We start from the raw sequence: 20,071 nt of genomic DNA, 5'->3' as shown, positions 1-20,071 counted from the left end.
GCAGGGGCGGGGGTTTGGGGACCATGGTTTCAGGGGACATCTAAGTCAATTGGCATAATAAAATCTATTAAGAAAACATTCTGCATCCCACTTTGGAGAGTGGCACCTGGGGTCTTAAACACTAGCAAGCAGCCATCTAAGATGCATCAATTGGTCTCAACCCATCTGGACCAAAAGAGAATGAAGAACACCAAGGACACAAGTAATTACGAGCCCAAGAGACAGAAAGGGCCACATAAACCAGAGACTACATCAGCCTGAGACCAGAAGAACTAGATGGTGCCCGGCTACCACCAATGACTACCCTGACAGGGAACACAACAGAGAATCCCTGAGGGAGCAGGAGAGCAGTGAGATGCAGACCCCAAATTCTCATAAGACCAGACTTAATGATCTGACTGAGACCAGAAGGACCCCAGTGGTCATGGCCCCCAGACCTTCTGTTGGCCCAGGACAGGAACCATTCCCAAAGCCAACTCTTCAGACAGGCATTGGACTGGACAATGGGATGGAGAGGGATGCTGGTGAGGAGTGAGCTTCTTGGATCAGGTGGACACTTGAGACTATGTTGGCACCTCCTGCCTGGAGGGGAAATGAGAGGGTAGAGGGGGTTAGAAGCTGGTGAAATGGACACGAAAAGAGAGAGTGGAGGGAATGGGCTGTCTTATTAGAGGGAGAGCAATTGGGAGTATGTAGCAAGGTGTATATAAGTTTTTGTGTGAGAGACTGACTTGATTTGTAAACTTTCACTTAAAGCACAATAAAAATTAAAAAAAAGAAGATGGAAGGAATATACAGAGTCACTGTACCAAAAAGAATTGGTCTACATTCAACTATTTCAGGAGGTAGCATATGATCAAAAACTGACAGTATTGAAGGAAGATGTCCAGGCTACGCTGAAGGTATTGGTGAAAAACAAGCCTCCAGGAACTGATGGAATACCAACTGAGATATTTTGTCAAATGGATACAGTGCTGAAAGTGCTCACTTGTCTATGCCAAGAAATTTGGAAGACAGCTACCTGGCCAACTGACTGCGAGAGGTCTGTATTTGTCTGTGTTTGTGCCCGTTCCAAAGAAGGGTGATCCAACAGAATGCAGACATTATTGCATAATATCATTAATAATCGCACTGAAATAAAATTTTGCTGAAGATCATTCAAAAGTGATCGTAGCAGTACATTGACAGGGAACTGCCAGAAGTTCAAGCAGGATTCAGAATAGGACGTGGAACAAGGGTGTCATTGCTGATGTTAGATGTATATTGGCTGAAAGCAGAGAATACCAGAAAGATATTTACCTGCGTTTTATTGACTATGCAAAGGCATTTGACTGTGTGGATCATAACAAATTATGGATAACATTTTGAAGAATAGGAATTTCCAGTACACTTAATTGTGCTCGTGCAGAACCTGTACATAGACCAAGATACAGATGTTTGGACAGAGCAAGGGGATAGTGCATGATTTAAAATCAGGAAAGGTGTGTGTCAGGGTTGTACACTTATTCAGTCTGTATGCTGAGCGAATAATCCGAGAAGCCTAACTATGTGAAGAAGAACAGGGTATCAAGATTGGAGGAAGACTCATTAACAACCTGCAATATGCAGATGACACAACCTTGCTTGAAAATGAAGAGGACTTGAAGCACTTACTAATGAAGATCAAAGACTACAGCCTTCAGTATGGACTACACCTCCACATAAAGGAAACAAAAACCCTCACAACTGGACCAATAAGGAACATCATGATAAACAAAGAAAAGAGAAATTGTCAAGGATTTCATTTTACTTGGATCCACAATCAATGCCTATGGAAGCAGTGGTCAAGATATCAAATGACTTGCATTGGGCAAAAGACCTCTTTCTTTAAAGTGTTAAAAAGCAAAGGTGTCACCTTGATGACTAAGGTGCGCCTGACCCAAGCGGTGGTATTTTCAATCCTCTCATATGCATGTGAAAGTTGGAGAATGAATAAGGAAGACCAAAGAAGAATTGATGCCTTTGAATTATGATGTTGGCAAAGAATATTGAATATACCATGGACTGCCAGAAGAACAAACAAATCTGCCTCGAAAGAAGTACAGCTAGAATGTTCCTTAGAAGAGAGGATATCGAGACTTCATCTTGCTTACTTTGGTCACATTGTCAGGAGAGACTAGTCCCTGGAGAAGGACATCATGCTTGGCAAAGTAGAGGGTCAGCAAAAAAGAGGAAGACCCTCAATGTGATGGATTGACACAGTGACTGCAACAGTGGGCTCAAACATAGCAACGATTGTGATGATGACACAGAACAAAGCAGTGAGTTGGAATGGACTTGATGGTACCTAACAACACAACAACAACGGCTAATCTAGAGCATCTTTTCATGTGTGTATAGGCTTTTTGTACATCTTCTTTGGAAATGTCTCTTCAAATCCTTTGACCGTTTTTTAGTTGGGTTGTTGTTTTATTATTGTAAGAGTGTATATTCTGGATAGTAGGGTCGCTGTGAGTCAGAATGGACGCCATGGCAGCGGGTTTGGTGTCGTGGTTTTTTTAGTCCTTTATCAGGTACATAATTTGCAGATATTTTCTTTCGTTCCGTGGATTATCTTTTTGACCTTTTTGATGATATCATTTGCAGCTCAATAGTTTTGAGTTTTCGTGAGTCCAATTTATCTGTTTGAGAAACCTTTGCTTTAATGGTCCCTTTTAATAATGTGTTTATTTAAAGTGATTAGAAAAAAAAACTCTGAGCAGCCTTATCAATGTAAAACATATGTTGATGAAAGCAAAAACCCATTAACTTATCATTTAAAGTTATCACAGGCTTAAATTCTTGCTTCTCTACCACTAATAATCATAGCTCCAGTTTCTCTGTGTGAGAATCCTAACTAGTGAGGAGAATTGGCGTTAGAAAAGCATGTGCTTATCATGAAAGAATGACCACGCATGGGTGGAAGATATTTATGCTCTTCTATGTCTGTACATGAAAAACACAGTATCTGTCTCCTGAAGTAAAGGAATCCTGTCCCACCGTCACCACTGTGGGGCTCAGAATTTTACCTTCTCAGACCAAGGGCTTGGCTCCCAAGGCCTTTCCCTTTTAAATCTCTTCCGTCCCCTTTCTCTCTGCAGCTCACGCTCGCTCCGTTGTTTAATCTGGAAAATGGGATTCCAATGTGAGCAGATCTTGCAGTTCGATTATAAAGAGCTAGATGAGGAATAACCTCACTCCTGTCTAGTTCAGTTATAAAGAACTAGATAAGGAATAATCTCAAAGGTTTTTCTTGATTCCTCCAAATCGGCCAGAGCTGACTGATTCTGCAATCCAGCTTCAGCATCCACTATTCATTTCTTTTTTGAGTTCAGATATAGTGCCTGCTTCAGGGTGTGGCCCTCTACTTCATAAAGTCTGTAACCCTGACGTGGTTATTTGCCTGGATTTAATTAACCAGAGTTTTTTTAAGATTTCTCCAGCCAAGACCTTTTTCTCTTTGCCCGGAGAAATTGCGCTCAGATACGCTGAGTTCTTCAGCCTCTCCTGGTTGACTTTTCATAGGTCTAGAGCCCTGCGGTTCTACTCCGTCCCATAGGGTCGCTATGAGTCGGAGGAATTGACTCGAGGGCACTGGGTATGGGTTAGAGCCCTTCAGCCTGAATCCAGTCGTCTCTCTCTGGTCTCTGGCTTTCTCAGTGCTGCTCTAGGTCACTGTACGTTCCTGTCCCCACTCTTTTTCCTGCCTATCAGTGAACTCAAGCCTATCATAATCTTACCTGAAATTCACCTTTATATCTATTTTCCATGAGTTGTGTCCATAGGATGCTAAGGGCCAGCCTGGGCTGGAAATGGGAATAAGAATCTAGAAAAGAGCCTGTTTCCTCAGAGTCAGATTGTGAAGTATTTAGGCCAAGAAGGGATTGGGCCTCACTTTCCTCATATGTATCTGAAAAAAGGGGTTTGTTTGATAATCCATGATCCCTTTTTATTCTAAGACTCCTTAAGCTTAGAACATAATATATACCCGAAAAGGGAAGGAAAGAATATACATTCATGTATCACTTATCCCCCTCCATCCCCATCCATAAAATAGAACAAATGCATTAAAAATAATAATAAAACGAAAAGCAAACTACCTGTAACCTCCAACCACAGTGCCATTGCTAGCTGATGTGTTAAGGCAAAGAAATAACACTGCACAGAATGAGAGGCCCCGTGTTAATTCGTGTGTCACAGGTCATACAAAGAGGGGAAAGCCTTTTGAGTAACGTGTGCCTCCCTCCTGGGCCTTCTCAGAACACCTAAATCCCCAGTAGGGTGGTTAGTCTTTTACCCGTCATTCACCGCCCCCACCACCAATTTTCCTGACGTAAACTCTATTTATTATGTATCACTGAGCAGAAATACGGCATTGATCCTGTTCACTGAAGTAATAAACCTTCCCAGAAATCTGAGTCACCTGAACAGATATGCTGATCCGCAGTCCCTCTTGAGGTTTTAGTCATTTTGCTATGTGTTTATAAGAATGACATATATTTTGGTTTTCCGCATTGTCGGTCTCAGATAAAGACCCTGAGATAGCATAGGGAGGCGTTTTGGCTCACATAGCCCAAGAAGTGGGCCTTATTCCTGACACTTGATTTCATGTACAATACTGTTGCTCTGTTCCTATATTTGGGGGCGGTGGTGGTTCAGTGGTAGAATTCTCACCTTCCATGCAGGAGACCTGGGTTCGATTCCCAGTCAGGGTACCTCATGTGCAGCCACCACCCGTCCGTCAGTGGAGGCTTGCGTGTTGCTATGATGATGAACAGGCTTCAGTGGAGCATCCAGAATGAGACAGACTAGGAAGAACGGCCTGGTGATCTGCTTCTGCAAATCAGCCAATGAAAACCCTATCTATGGATCACATGGTGTTTTGTTCTGCTGTCCACGGGGTTGCTGTGAGTTAGGAGTCAACTCGACAGCAGCTAACAATGGCAGCAGTAATCACCGTTCCTTTTTTTCAATCTTCTTTTAGCTGTTGAAGGCAGCCATGACGTGGCAGGCAGTTCAGTCCCACAGGAAAAGACTTCCGGTTCTCACCCTCACAGCCCACACACGTCAGCTACTTTCACTAGAGGTGGAGAGCGGACGCTGCGGTCTCTTACCAACGGGAGCACAGCTCCTGAGGAAGTGGGGAGCTCTGCCTCGGTGCTCAGAGAAACAGAGAGCGCCACACAGCATCTGGACGTGACTGAGGACACAGACTTCGTTTCAGGTTCACTGGCTGCCTCGCATGTCCTTGGGGGTACTGTGTCTGCAGCTGAATCTCCTTTTCCACATTCCTTCAGCTCATCTGTCCATCTTCCCACAGCCCTAGAAGGACTCAGTTTTCTGTCAACACGGAATGTACCTTTCAAGCTCTCCGGAGGTGAAGGGAACTTTCTGGGTTCTCCCCGATCAGGAAAATGAGCAGCCCTTCCCAGCCTGTTCCTCCCCACCCCCCCACACACATACACACTTGCCTTGGCATTTGGGTTGATGTCTCCTTCAAATAAAGGAGACCAGCTACTTTGTGGCTAAAGGAAACCCCCTGGGAAAGAAATATCTCATTACACGTGATGGAAAGTTGGGAGGGTTTTCCTTTTTCCATTTAGGCATAACAATTGTTCTATTTGGGGTCTTAAGAGCTTTTATCAAAAAAGGCACGTGGAAGGAATTTGGATCTGTTCCCAATTCTTAGGCTTGCAGCCCCTCCTTCTCCTTTATTACCATTTCCTTTGCCACTACCACTGTTCCTCAGGGGAGGAGTAAATAGCCTCAGAGCAGACACTGTTCTGCCATCTGGTACTGTCCCTTATCCGGAGTGCTCGCCATTGAAAACCACCTCCCAAGGAAGTGTTTCACCTCAGTCGTGTTCATGGAAAGGACATTGAAAGTCTATTTTATATTTCATGTTTGTTCAGTTGACCTAACTTTAGTTTTTCCCTTTGCAGTCACTGGAGTTGGTTACGGTCAATTGAATGGCACAGATATGGAACAGAGGACTTCCAGCGACCTCACGGACCACACCTACGCTTCATCTACCTTCACCAAAGGAGAACGGGCATTACTGTCCATTACAGACAACATGGACACAAGGGAGAGTTCAACCTCTTATATCAAGATCTCCAACTCTTCACATGTGCAGTATTCTTCCTCTTCTCATGCTCGGACTGAGAGAAGTAATGCCTCATCCTCATCCTATGATGGGGAATATGCTCAGCCTTCCACTGAGTCACTGGTTATGGGTACTCCCAACCCTCCATCCTACACGCCCACCACTAACTTGTCAAATACTTCAATTCTTCCGGACGTGTATGCTGAACCTGTTGGTGACTCCTCTTCTTCTCCATCAGGGGCCCCTTTGCCTCTGCCGTCAGTGTCACAGTCCCACCAATTGTTCTCATCAGCCCTACCATCAACCAGTGCCTCTGCTCCTCTACTGAAGTCTACCTCGGATGCGTTTTTATCTTCCTCACCTTCACCTTTACCAGTGTCCTCGATAGCATCTACCCCTGCCTCATCTACCACTGCCCCGTCTACCCCTGCCCCATCTACCCTTGCCCCATCTACCCTTGCCCCATCTACCCTTGCCCCATCTACCCTTGCCCCATCTACCCTTGTCCCATCTACCCCTGCCCCATCTACTCCTGCCCCATCTACCCCTGCCCCATCTACCCCTGCCCCATCTTCTGTCTCACAACCAACCTTACCACGTTCATCTTCTACCCCTGTCCTGCCTAGGACAAGGGAGACTTCTGGGACTTCACTTGGGACATGGACAATGGCATCATCCATAGCCATGCTCCATAGCAGTCAAACAGCAGATCCTAAGAACCAGAGTGACCCATACCAGGAGAAAGCCATTACAGAGCCAAAGTCACCAAGCCTAGGGTCTTTGCCAAAAGTGTCCACCGAAGCTGGAACAGTGAGTTCTCCTTCGGGAGTCCCTTTGCCCCCAGCCTTAACAGAGTCCTCCACCAAGCAAACTCTTCCAGCCTCGAGCACCAGCTTAGCCCAAGTGTCTCCAGCTCTGAGAGCCACCACTCTTGAGACTTCTCATCCCTCTGTGACCACTGTCAGTCTCCCATCAAGCACAGTGGCTCTGATGAGTGGTACCACAATAGTACAGACTACATCTGGAAAACAGGTCTTGCCAATAAGTCCTGAGATCCTAGTGCCACAAATCTCAACACAGGATGCTGTCACCACAAAAAGGACTCAAGTTCATGTAGATACTACCACCAGATTGATTCCTCTGACCAGTGCACCCACATCAGCAAGAGAATTGGCTACAAGGCTTAGTGTTACAGAAGAGCACAGCCCAGCTTCACATTTCTCCAGAGCACCTCCTTCTCCTCAAACCACAGATGTTTCTACTGTTCAAGCACTGACTCTTAAATCTACCACCTTCCCTGCTCAGGGCAGCACACAGTCACCAACGGCATTGTCATCTCCAGCCTCAGGTAAAAGTCTCACAAGCACACATTGAATGGGAGGCCCAGTCAAACACCGAGAGCTGTACAGGGCTCGAGGTTCGTGTGGATGTGTGGATGTGGCTAGTATTTGAAATAGTATGTGTCTATTCTGTGATCTAAAATGCTTCCTGTTGAAGCACTTAACCATGAAATAATGTCACGGTGGGCCTAATGTTCCCACCCCTGAGTTACATGATTCTTCCTGAAGAGGAGCGGATGCACTGGCGTGCATGACATTAGTAGGCAGCATAGCCGTAGCTTTTAACGCCCTGTAATTGCAAGAGCTTTCAAGCGTGACTCTCACCCTTCCAAGGTCAGAGAGGGGCAGCAGTGTGGGATTAGAGGGTGAGGAGACTGAAGTAAAGAAACTTTAGGTGGCCTCTGGGACACGGAATGAGTCCGCCTGCTCCCAGATCAGAGCCCAGGGCTTGTGAGCGAGTCAGCAGGCTCCCCTACCCCCTAGGGAGACTTCTCTTGATCCAGAGGAAGCATGAGCTGCTCTGTCTCCCTAAGATTGTGTTGCTAGTTGAGATGGCAGGGCTGGAGGGGGCATGGCCGGTAGACCTGTCCAATGAACTAAATTTTTTCCATAGTGACTGCATGGCCAGGGCTCCTTTACATTGCGCTTGAGGTTACCTTTATCTATATTCATGTTAAAGTAACTGGTGCAAGGAAAATAAAGCCATCCAAATGATTCTTTACCATTTAAGAAAAGATAGAAGGAAGCGGGATGATGTACCTTTTGATGTCATGTTCAAGGTTGTCCTTTTGGCTTGTCCAGACCAGGAAGGAAAGAAGAGAAATGTTTTGTAGTGACAGGAGCAGGGACTCAAGTTACTGACAGTCTCAACCAGTCTACCGTGATCAACCTGTGGAATTGGCGGGGGATCGTAAACCACCACCCTCGCCAGCCTCAGAATACATGAAACATCGATACCCCCCACCCCCTTTGTGCCAGTGATCCCAGGACCTCTGGGAAAGGAAAGATGGATCATTCTTCAGGGAAATTTGGGAACCCTGCTTCAGAGCACACAAGGCTTCATTTCCAGAGGCCAAACATATTACAATACCAGAAGGTACTTTACAAGTCTCCCCTTAAGGAGGTGATGGAATGCAGTTCATAGGTCATTACAATGATAACTATAGGCAAGTATTAGGAGCGTAATTACTGGCTGGTAATGTATTCTTTGTGATGGTGTTTGTGTGTATGTAAGTGTTTTTAGGTAATAGTTAAGGTAGCAGTGAAGAATAGCAACACCACCTTTAGATTTAGGCATTTGTTTCTTGGGGTTATTGTGTTGGAGTTTGAGCTCTTGACTTCTTTTCTTGTTCCACCATGGATATGCTCCTTGTAGACAATGGAGGTATGTTGTGGGTTGCAGCTTTTCTAAGTCAGTGCGAGTAGCCTTTGTTACGAGGCCCCTGGAGCATGGTACTAGCAGTTATACAGAGCAAAGCAGAGAGTTGTGGTTACTGCCCTCGGGGGCTGGGAGTCCAAGATGATGTCAAAGTGTGTGAACCATTACGGCCTAAATGAATTCAGATAGGGCTGATTTTTACATTATGTGAAGAGAGAGGGCAATTGTAGTGCCCAACTCTGATCATTTTTCTAAATGATTGCACAGTGTGTAGAGACCCAGTTAAATTTTGAGTTTTCAGATAAAGGATGCTATGGTTTTGATAAAACACTCAGTTGCACAGTTACAGCAGGGGGAATGGCTTGATCAGGGATGCTTTCTTCTCCTTAACATGTTGGAAATTGGCATTGATTCAAACAGAATTTTCCAAGTGTCACAAAGGCAATATAGCCATCAATCCTGAACTGAGGGACCTGTGAGCAGTGTTTAGATGTACAACAGAGCTTACATTCAGGGAGCCACTGGTCTCGCATTTGTATGTGTACACAAACTGGTACCAGTGCCCAGGGCTACAGCACCTGTCTTCTGTACCTCTTGGGGGTCCATAGTATTCTGGAAGTATGGCCTTTCAGGGTAAGTAAACACAAATAAGCAAGAATCAAATATTAGCTGGGAATACTAAATACCTACCTAGAGCTGCCTTTACATTTCCTGTGCGATTAACTGCCTTATTCCTGGAATGTGTTTTCAGTCAACATCTGTGCCACCAACCCTTGTCTTCACGATGGGAACTGCATTGCTGATGCCTCCAGCCGTGGGTATCGGTGTGTGTGCTCACCTTCCTGGAGAGGGGATGACTGCAGTGTGGGTAAGAGCAAAAGTAATGTCCAGTCCACCACAGTGTCCCTTTGAGATATTCAGTGAGCTCTATAGTCCTCCAGAATTAGGGAAATAATATTTTCTAATTAATACTCTGATCCACTGAGAGTTAGCATGATTATGTGTTCTCTGCAGGATAGCGTCAGACACCGCAGTGTGACGCCGACAAGCCCCACGAGCTGGCTCCACTCTGTGGGCTTCCGATATGCTAGCCACACTGGACCACCTATAGCTCCCTAAAGACCCCTACACCTTCCTGCCCCGGCCTTTAGCTTACGGGTGCTTCGGCCTAGAACGCCCCCTCCCTCTGCTTATTAAAGTCAGTCTACCTTAGTCCAGATGTTATATAAACAGTTTTTAATTCTCTCCCTCCATCAAAATCTACTCCTTTCTTTATACTTCCAAATCCTGTCTTGTATTTATAGTCGAGGAGCCTTGGCGGTACAGCAGTTAAGTGCTTAGCTGCTAACCAAAAGGCCAGCAGTTCATACCCACCCACTGCTCCGTGGGAGAAGGATGTGTGGCGGTCTGCTTCCATAAAGATTAAAACCCACTGCCGTCAAGTCAATTCTGACTCATAGCGACCCTATAGGACAGAGTAGAACTGCCCCGTAAGGTTTCCAAGGAGCACCTGGTGGATTCGAACTGCCGGCCTTTTGGCTAGCAGCTGTTGCACTTAACCACTACGCCACCAGGGTTTCCTCTGTAAAAATACAGCCTTGGAAACCCTAGGGGGCAGTTCTACTCTGTCCTTTAGCGTTGCTATGAGTCAGAATTGACTCAAAGGCAATGGGTATTTATAGTTGGTGATTTACATGGTGGCCTCCACCCTTACTGGGTTTTTTCCACCCTTAATAGACTATCAGCCCCCTGAAGACAAGGCTGATATCTTACTCATCTCTGTGGTCCCACTGTACCTGGTGCCATTTGGCCCTTAGCAAGTGCGGACTGTTCTAGATCATGGTCATGCTGTCTGCCACAGATCCCATAAGGTCTGGTTTCCTCCCTTCCGCAGATGTGAATGAATGCCTCTTGAATCCCTGCCCTCCCCTCGCCACATGCAACAACACTCAGGGATCCTTCACCTGCAAATGCCCTGTTGGGTACCAGTTGGAAAAAGGAATATGCAATTTGGGTAAGAGACTTGGTCTATGTTGGATTTTATTTTGTACCACCATGTATTTTATAAAATAACATCTACTGTTTTTTTTTTTAATCTCTAATCAAAATCAGTATTTCTCCAATCTGTAAACTTAAGGAATATGGAGAGAAGTAGAAGACATTTCCTGTAATTCCCCCACTCAAAGAGATAGCACTTTACTTTGCAGTCTTTTTTGGTATGTGTTATATTTCTACATAGTTGAAATCCTAAGGCATATGCCTGCACTCTGTATTTTAAACATTTTCCCGTTATTAAAAAAATAGTATACAAACATCTTAATGACTTCGTAATATGCATTACATAATTTACTTAACCATTCTACACTGCAGTTAGGAAAAAAAATTATCAAAAGGGCTTTCTAACAACACAGTAAAAAAAAAAAAATTAGGGGGAGAAAAGAGAATAAAACCCTGATTGGCCTACCACTTGCACATTCTTTTCAATTCTAAAAATGGTCTCCCTGTTCTTACCCACAGTCAGACAGGTTTTCACAAAGATGCTGTTGTAACTGTACCACATCATTTGTTGTGTTTTTGTTCCCTAATTTGTAACTTAGAAGCTAGTTGATTTTAAGTATAATCTCTGCTTTGCAAGTTAGAAAGCAAACAAGTAAACCAAATGAAAACAAAAGCCCTGAGAGGGTGCTATGCTAATGTGGCTAAGCTTATCCAACTGGCTGATGAGAGAGGCCTGATTTCCAGCCCACAGTTCTTTCCATTATACAATAAGGCATTAATCATAAGAGCTTTCTTGCATACAATAAAAATAAACTAAAAAAAAAAAACCACTATGGGGCCCAGTCCTGCTCAGACACACACGGGGTTGCCACGAGTCAGGGTCAACTCGATGACAACTGGTTGGGTTTAAAAAAATCACTTGCTATCTAGTGGATTCCAACTATATGTATTTGGTAAAACTAATTTTCCTTTTTTAAACATGAGAATAACAAACAGAAAAATAACCTTGGAGTGAGAGAGAGGCAAGGCATTGGAATCTATGAGAAACAGACAGGGGCTTTCAAACTATGGTAATATGAGGTGGTAAGTTCACATGGTTCTTAAATTATTAGTATGCTTCATAATTTACAGTGATATTACATGTATTCTTGGCAGGTACTAAATAGTAAATAAAGATTTTTTTTACCTCTTATTTTTGTACTTTAGACGAAGGTTTACAGGGCAAGTTAGTTTCTCATTAAATAATTAATACACATATTGTTTTGTGACATTGGTTGCCAACCCAATGACATGTCAACACTCTCCCGTTCTCGACCTTGGGTTTCCCATTACCAGCTTGCCTGTCCCCTCCTGCCTTCTTGTCCTTGCCCCTGGCCTGGTGTGCCCATGTAGTCTCGTTTTGTTTTATGGGCCTGTCTAATCTTTGGCTGAAGGGTGAACCTTGGGAGTGACTTCAGTACTGAGTTAAAAGGGTATCCAGGGGCAATACTCTTGGGATTTTTCCAGCCTCTGTCAGACCAGTAAGTCTGGTCTTTTTTTTGTGTGTGTGGTGAGTTATAATTTTCTTCTACATTTTTCTCCAGCTCTGTCTGGGACCTTCTACTGTGATCTCTGTCAGAGCAGTTGGTGGTGGTAGCCAGGCACCATCTAGTTGTGTTGGACTCACTCTGGTGGAGGCTGTGGTAGTTGTGGTCTATTAGTCTTTTGGACTAATCTTTCCCTTGTGTCTTTGGTTTTCTTCATATTCCCTTGCTCCAGAAAAAAAATTTAAATAGTATGTAAAAAAAAAAAAAGAAAAAAAAAGCTCTGAGTAAGTATTTTTTGAAAAAACAATTGTCTGTGTCCTTTCAAAGTGTTATCTGTATGAATTCCTATTATTTATAGGGCTACAACAACAACAATATAGGGCTACAACAACAACAGTAGGACTAAGGAGATCATCAGACTTTTTAAGAAGGTTGGAATGCTACTAAAATAACTAGAATTTTGAAAATTGATTAAAATATAAGATTGAGCCAAAGCATTATTAAAAGAAAGAAATATCTAGAAATATAAAATACATATATATATATAATCAGTCAAAATCAAGAATTCGTCATATTTGAATCATTTATCTGCATTTGGATAACCTAACCCGCTTAGCCATACCCAATAAGGAATAAAGCAGGAATTCTGGGTTCATTCAGGAGTGGAGGAGGTGGAAATGATTTTGTTTTGAAACAATATGGAAAGTTACACTTGCCCAGCGTCCAGCTCCAGGCCTCCTACCTCCCATACCTGAGCCTCAATTTCCTCATCTATAAAATCAGATTACCAACTGCTCTGCTTCCCACTCAGGGTTCCTGTAAAGATGACATCAAATAATTACTTCCACAAGCTCTGAAAATGATAAAGAGCTCCCCAGATGTGTGGTAACATTTAACATTATTCTTCAAACTCTTGGACCAGAATTAAAAGCAATAAAAACAACAGACTACTATGAACACAAAATAATAATTACAGATCTTTTTAAAAATCATCTTAGATAACATATGGATACCAACAACAAAATTTGAAATAAAAATTCAACTTAAATCAGATGATCTAACTGTAGGCATGAACGGGTGGGAAGAATACTGTATGATGCTGTCTTTATATTCGTAATGAAATCCGAGGCCATGCTTACTTGAAGCCATCCTCTCGTGATTCAGATGAGATCTGTGTGCTTAACATTTACAATATGGGTTTCTTTTTTTTAATTTTCTTTCTATTTTAATATTTTATTGTTGAGCGTATACACAGAAGAGCATTCATCTATTTCTATGTGTACAATTCAGTGACATTGATTACATTCTTCAAATTGTGCAACCATTCTCACCCTCCTTTTCTGAGTTGTTCCTCCCTTATTAATGTAAACTCACTGCTCCCTAAGTTTTCTGTCTCATCTTTCGAGTTGCTGTTGTCAATATGATTCCCTGGTGGTGTAGTGGTTAAGAGCTCAGGCTGCTAACCAAAAGGTCGGAAGTTCAAATCCACCAGCCATTCCTTGGAAACCCTGTGGGGCAGTTCTGCTCTGTCCTGTAGGGTTGCTATGAGTTGGAATTGACTCAGCAGCGGGTTTCGTTTGGTTTTTTAGGTAGTTCTTAAAAGAGCACAGTGCTTAAGGCAGACATTCTTTACTAGTTAAGCTAAGCTATTGTTTGGCTTAAAGAAGACGTCAAGGAATATTTTTGGTTTAAAGTTTAAAGATTATCTCAAGGCAGTATTTTCAGGGGTTGCAATATGAGTCTGGGTATAACCCTTGACATGCATGGCCCTATGAAATATAAAGAAAGATAAGGAGTAGGGTGACCGTTCTGGAAGCCTGTGTGTTGAGTGTCCCACAGGTAGCCCGGATCCAGAGGAAAGTAATTCTATTGTGTTAACAGCCATCTTTTCCTTTTCAAGTCATTTAGCTTCATTGTTCATAAACATCGCAGGAACATGCAAATTAGAGCATGCTGGAGTGCTTTCATTTGGTGGAGAATGTTTTCAAAAAGCTCCCTGCTGCTCAGAAAGAGTCCTAAGCAGCTGGCTTCACTGAACTGTAGAACAAGCAGAAAGATGTTAAATAAGGATTAAGGGCTTTAGACAGTAAGTATAAGATGTTAAACGTTTTCCCGGGCTCATTGTGGGCCTTTTTCAGAATTCAGCATGCGAGCTTTCTTTGTAAGGGCAGCTTCACGGGCTTCTGGTTTTTGTTTTTGTTCTGGAGGGTGGGGTGGCTAGGAGGGATCCTTCTCTCCCTCCTTAGGGAAAGATAAGAATTTAATATAAAGAGAGATAAGAGCTAGCTATAAAGCAGGCTATACTCATTTTTTGGTTGCCTGCCCACTTATAAGTTTTGTTTTGGTATTGCCCACTTATAAGTCCCATTTCCCTTAGGCCCAATCAGCACAAATTGGTATTAAATACAATTTTATTTTATGAGTGAAATAGGCCTTGGAAACAGGGCTGCTTTCTTTCACTTCTGAACCCACGGTATCTTCATTATGAGTTATTTTCATCGTGTGGCTTATAATCATGGATTCTGGCAACTCCCAGAGTGTGGGACCACTACAAATGTTTGACATCTTTCTCTGTAGCCCCTTGGTTGTCCTCTGATGCCTCTGGGGACAGAGGGTGTGGTGGGTAAAGGAGAGCTTTGAAGATGAACACACATGAGTTTGAATGCTAACTTTGGCACTTGGAAGCTGTTTTTCTGAGCAAGAGGGATGATGATAGCTCCAGTGAGAAGAAAAAACTGAAGCAGCCCTTTGAAGTTGAGGGGTAAACTTGGTAAAGGACCCCAGAGACCAAGAGTGTTCCTCAAAAGCTTTGGCAGGCCTGACAAACATTTTAGTATCTAGCGCCCTGTCTTCCTCCCATTCTCCTCAGCTTATATTTAGAGCAGCTCATCTTTCTTCTTTGTCAGCTTTATTGAGCATCTGTTATGTGCAAGGCCACAAGAAGTTGCTTGGAGTCTCTCACCCAGAGACTTAAGTTCAACAGATGCTCACTGTGCTGGAAAGGGAACCCAGGAAAGGGAGAGGTGGTTTCCACCCTCAAGGAGAAAGAAATGCACAGATTGTTCCATGAGGTCAATCTGGATAAAAGATGGACAGCCCAGAGATTTACAAAAACATAGCCTTGAGTAGGTCAATTCATCATGTGGTCTAACAGGTTATGTTTTCATTTGCAGTTAGAACCTTTGTGACAGAGTTTAAATTAAAGAAAACTTTTCTCAACACTACTATGGAAAAACATTCAGACTTACATGAAGTTGAAAACGAGATCACTAAAATGGTAAGTTTCCTAAAGAGCATCTTTGTGCTAATGTTTTGTTCACTAGTACAGATTTTATTCAGAGTTAGGAACCTCCTGGGCTATTCGTAGCTATCATGTTTGGAAGATAAACTTCGTGGTAAAATAAAAAGTCTCTCAGAAGCGGGTTATTAAGGACTAGAGGAGCCCAGTAGATACATTTGTTCCGTGTGTCCCATTTGCAGTCTTATCTGTACGTTGATATTTCTTTTCCATCTACAGATTTGTAGTCAGAGACATATAGGTGACATACATCGATAAGTGCTGTTAGGAAGAGGAAGGACCCCCCAAAACACTAAAACCCATTGCGGTTGAGTCAGTTCTGACTCAATGATCCCACTAGACAGAGTAAAGCTGCCCCACAGGGTTTCCAAGCCTGTAATCTTTATGGAAGCAGACTGCCGCATCTTTCTCTGGTGGAGTGGCTGGTGGGTTCGAACTGCTGACCTTTTGGTTAGCTGCCGAACACTTAACCACTGCACCACCAGGGCTCCTAGGAAAGACCCAGATAATCCTAACATCACATCTGCAGTAGACCTCTATGCTTTGGAGGTTGAAGAGAATAATAGTCTTCCTCCAGGGAATGCCAAAGGAGTAAGAGTTAATCCAGGATTCGGGAGTCCACTGCTTAGAACATACAGGGGCCTTTGATTCTTCTTCTTTCCTTCTTTACCTACTTCCTGTCAGAAAAAAAGAAAAATGGAGAGGAAAGAAGAAAAAATGAAAACGAAGCTCAAATCAGTAAATTCTGCTTCTCCATTGCTACCTGAGTCTAAGATTTGGTGTTCAGAAAATTGAAATGTGCCATTCAAATAAGTTTTAGAGATTAGTTGATGTTTGATTTCAGGTTTCCTTGTTCATCTGGATAAGAGTTAGTATAAAACCAAACCAAACCCATTGCCGTTGAGTCAATTCCAACTCATAGCGACCCTATAGGACAGAGTAGAATTGCCCCGTAGGGTTTCCAGGGAGCAGCTAGTGGATTCAAACTGCTGACCTTTTGGTTAGCAACCTGAGCTCCTAACCACTAGAGTTAGTATATTAGCCAAGAATTCTAGAAGGGTATTGTTGACCGTGGATTTTATTAGTGTAAGATAGGCATTGGAATTCTGTTTCTGTATCTCCTGAGCATCTATCCTATGGCAGGCCCTATGCCAATGCCTCACTCTTGTAGGAGGTGTTGCCAAACCCTTTTACAGATGAGAAAACTGGGAGGCGGTGGAATATTAGTGGCAATGGCCAAGTTCACACAGAGCAGGATTTGAAGCTTACGTCTTTAGCGTTCCACATAGAGCTCTTTCTTATACTTCCACCACAGCTCGGTTGTGCTGTAGGTAGATAACTCTTTCTGAGGTAGTTCAGGGCTTTAGGACTCTGGGCAGGGGCACAGTTCTTCACATTACACACGCTAGGTGACTTCTCTGACTTGTTAACTTTTGCCCAGTTTCAACATATGCTTTATTGGTGATGTGACCTCCCCACCTTCAAGAAATAATGGAGATTTAGGCAGTGACTGGGGAAACGACTCAAATGGCCTTTCCCAAGATGTCATTCTGCTTTACCAATATCTAGGGAAAAAGTTCAGATAATGCAGTGAAACCTGTGAGAGCTGGAACTCAACGGAACTGCCTTGTTTTTCCGGATCTCGTGAGTTTTCCGCCTTTGGAAAATATTTGCATTTTCCTTCTCTGACAGGTTTCTGCCTTACACAAGTTTTGGTTTTTACGTCATAATTAAATAATATATCATTGCCTATCAAAATATAAATCAAGGTAATGCAAAGCCAGAAAGGGTTTGATAACATGCCATGTTTGAATGCGTCTTCTGAAGAGTAAGATCTGTCTGAGACATGAGCTTTGAAGACAAGTGGGTCTGCCCCGTACACAGTATGGAGCCCCTCGGATCCATAGAAGGAATCTCCAGCCCCTGCTATGGGGGCAGTGGGGAAACAGGCATGATACTTTGTGCTGTGGCAGGGTTTTCTGCTCTCTCTGAAGGCCCAAGGCAAACATAGGGAGAGTCATCCTTAATTTACTCCCAACAAAAGGGTACTTGACCCATGTAATGTAATTTCCCTTTTTGAAGAAGACCTATCTTTGAGTTAGATCAACTCATTGTAGATTATGAGGCCTCTGTGTGGGGCCCACCAGGCCTGGGGTAGCTGAAAGGACACCAACTTTTTCAACAAGGCTCATTCACGATGCAAAGTCCAAATAAACAGTGGCTTCTGAGCCCTTTGAAACCCTGGGTCTTAGAAGAGAACCTGCTCCTTTGAAGATGTTTTGCATCCCAGGGTGCTGTTCTGAACATCATTTCCTGCCAAGCTTGCCCCCTCTGATTTACTGTCTGCTTTTCTCCCTTTGTACTTGTGAAACAAGAGAATGAGAGCAGAAACGCATGTAAGAGGAAACAAAAAAGGGACACCACTTCTGTGTAAAGCTGGCCGCTGGTAACTTGATGGCTGGAAAATGTCTATTTTGTCATAAAAAAAAAAAAGAAATAGAAAATTGGTTCTAGGTCCCAGGCTTTTGTCTAATTCCCAGTTAACGACAAACCTGTTCTTCTTTTCAGTTAAATGTGTGTTTTTCAACGTTACCTGGCTATACCCGATCCACAGCTCATGCTTCTGGGTAAGTAACAGAATTACGTTTGCTTGTGAGCCAGTCCATAGAAACGGGAGGATAGTCTAACACGGGTGATAACAACAATCTGGTCTCTGTTTTAACCAAGTCACTGGGTGACCCAACACCAAAGTCATTCCACCTTGATGTTCTTCCATTCCCTCACTGGAGAATGGACATGACGGGGATTTTCCGAGAACGCTGCCATTTTGAACAACTAAAAACCTACAGACTTTGCCCACAGGGAGTCCAGCATGGTGGTGCTGTCACTGCAAACCACCTTTTCCCTGGCCTCCAACGTGACGCTGTTTGACCTGGCCGACAGGATACAGAGGTGTGTCAACTCCTGCAGGTCCTCTGCCGAGGTCTGCCAGCTCCTGGGATCTCAAAGGAGATTCTTTAGAGGTAAGAGCGATGCCTTCTGGGAGGCCCCCACCCATACAGCTAGGCATAGACCTAAGATAGAACAGTAAGGCATTCAGGGCTCAGGGCCAACAACGCTCATCACAGAACCTGTCTTTGAAGGGGGTGTTAACCAAAAGACCTTGGTATGTACACACCTTTGTGCATGTACACATACACACTCACACTCCTATACACATAGCCTTGAAGACACCTGGTCCTTGGCATGTACTGTATTACTGTTATTATTTGCAAATGACAAATGCACAGAAAGAAGACCCGAGGAACATAAGCCAGAATGTTCACCGTGGTGCCATGAACGATGATTTTCCTTTTCTTGTTTTTGCTTTATCTATTTGGTCAAAAGCTTCTACAGTGACTCTAGTGTGAGGCTATTGAAGAAAGGAGTTAGAGACAAGTTCACGGGGAAGATCTAGGGCTTAGAGGGAGGTTTTCATTGCTGGGATGGGGAAAACACTGCCTAGGAATCAAAGATGTTTCCTTGCAAAGAGGCCCAACGCCCGCTGCCATATCGTAAATGAGCAAGCAGACTCTGGCTACTCATTTTACTACAAAACTAGGGCTGGCAAAGGATGAATGATCAGTCTAACTGTCATCATCTGGTATCCAGATGCTAGCCCTAAGCTGTAGGGATCAGATTTGGGGGGCTCTTTTTAGCCTTCTAGTAGATCTAGGGCATGCCTGTGGATCAGGTTTCCGTAACTGCTGGTCCAGAGAGCGTTCCTGAAGGGGACTGTGAGTTGCAGAGCTTGGGAACTGGGTATTAACATTTCACAAATGGGATACATGCTGCTAGTGTGGCCCATGTTGAGGGTCCGTTATTAATGTGAAAAGCAGTCAAACTTTCTGGAGTTGAAGTTGATTTGATTTAGCAAGAATTGGGGAATTAGGTAAAACATTCGTGCACCATTATATTGTGCTCTCAATGTTGGGCAAGAGCTCTTTGTTTTTACTTTTTGATTCCCTCAGCAAGGATTCAAGGACACCACTTTTTCGCCTCCAGAAAGATAGGAAGGGTACCATTCAATTCACTAAATATTTATGGAACACTTGAACTGCCAACTTTTTGACTAGCAACCAAGTATGTTAACCATTTTCACCACACAGGGAGTCCATAGGGTACTTTCTATGTGGTCAGCGTTGGACCAAGTTACTTTTTTTTTTTTTTTGTCCCCATTTAAATGCATTCATGCCTTGCAGATCTAGTAGCCAGATATTTGGATTTGTAAGATCCTGCTCCTAACAGCCCTGCCCACTCTTTGACCCTCCATTCTTTTGACTGCTTGGATGTGGCTTATGGGAAAGTTCATGTCTTCCTTTCTTGAGGTCCAGGGTCCCCATTATTTACCTCTCCTTTCAGAGCCCT

General features: G+C 43.5%; 1 protein-coding gene across 4 annotated transcripts in view; it reads left to right on the top strand.

Annotated features, from left to right (window-relative positions):
• HEG1 (heart development protein with EGF like domains 1) overlaps positions 1–20,071 on the top strand; it is a 109,187-nt gene that overhangs the window by 51,161 nt on the left and 37,955 nt on the right. For 2 of the 4 annotated variants that reach the window (XM_064292516.1, XM_064292635.1), the window contains exons 6-12: positions 5,003–5,395; positions 5,961–7,472; positions 9,594–9,710; positions 10,737–10,856; positions 15,540–15,643; positions 18,233–18,291; positions 18,527–18,687. In XM_064292516.1, coding sequence (XP_064148586.1) covers positions 5,003–5,395; positions 5,961–7,472; positions 9,594–9,710; positions 10,737–10,856; positions 15,540–15,643; positions 18,233–18,291; positions 18,527–18,687 — 2,466 coding nt within the window. The remainder of the gene's footprint in view (positions 1–5,002; positions 5,396–5,960; positions 7,473–9,593; positions 9,711–10,736; positions 10,857–15,539; positions 15,644–18,232; positions 18,292–18,526; positions 18,688–20,071) is intronic. The other 2 variants (XM_064292600.1, XM_064292554.1) reach the window with 2 other exon arrangements.

This window comes from Loxodonta africana, chromosome 1 (genome assembly GCF_030014295.1).
Source record: "Loxodonta africana isolate mLoxAfr1 chromosome 1, mLoxAfr1.hap2, whole genome shotgun sequence".
NCBI lineage: Eukaryota > Metazoa > Chordata > Mammalia > Proboscidea > Elephantidae > Loxodonta > Loxodonta africana.
Note: the sequence above shows the minus strand (reverse complement) of the source record. Positions and strands in the feature narration are given on the sequence as shown.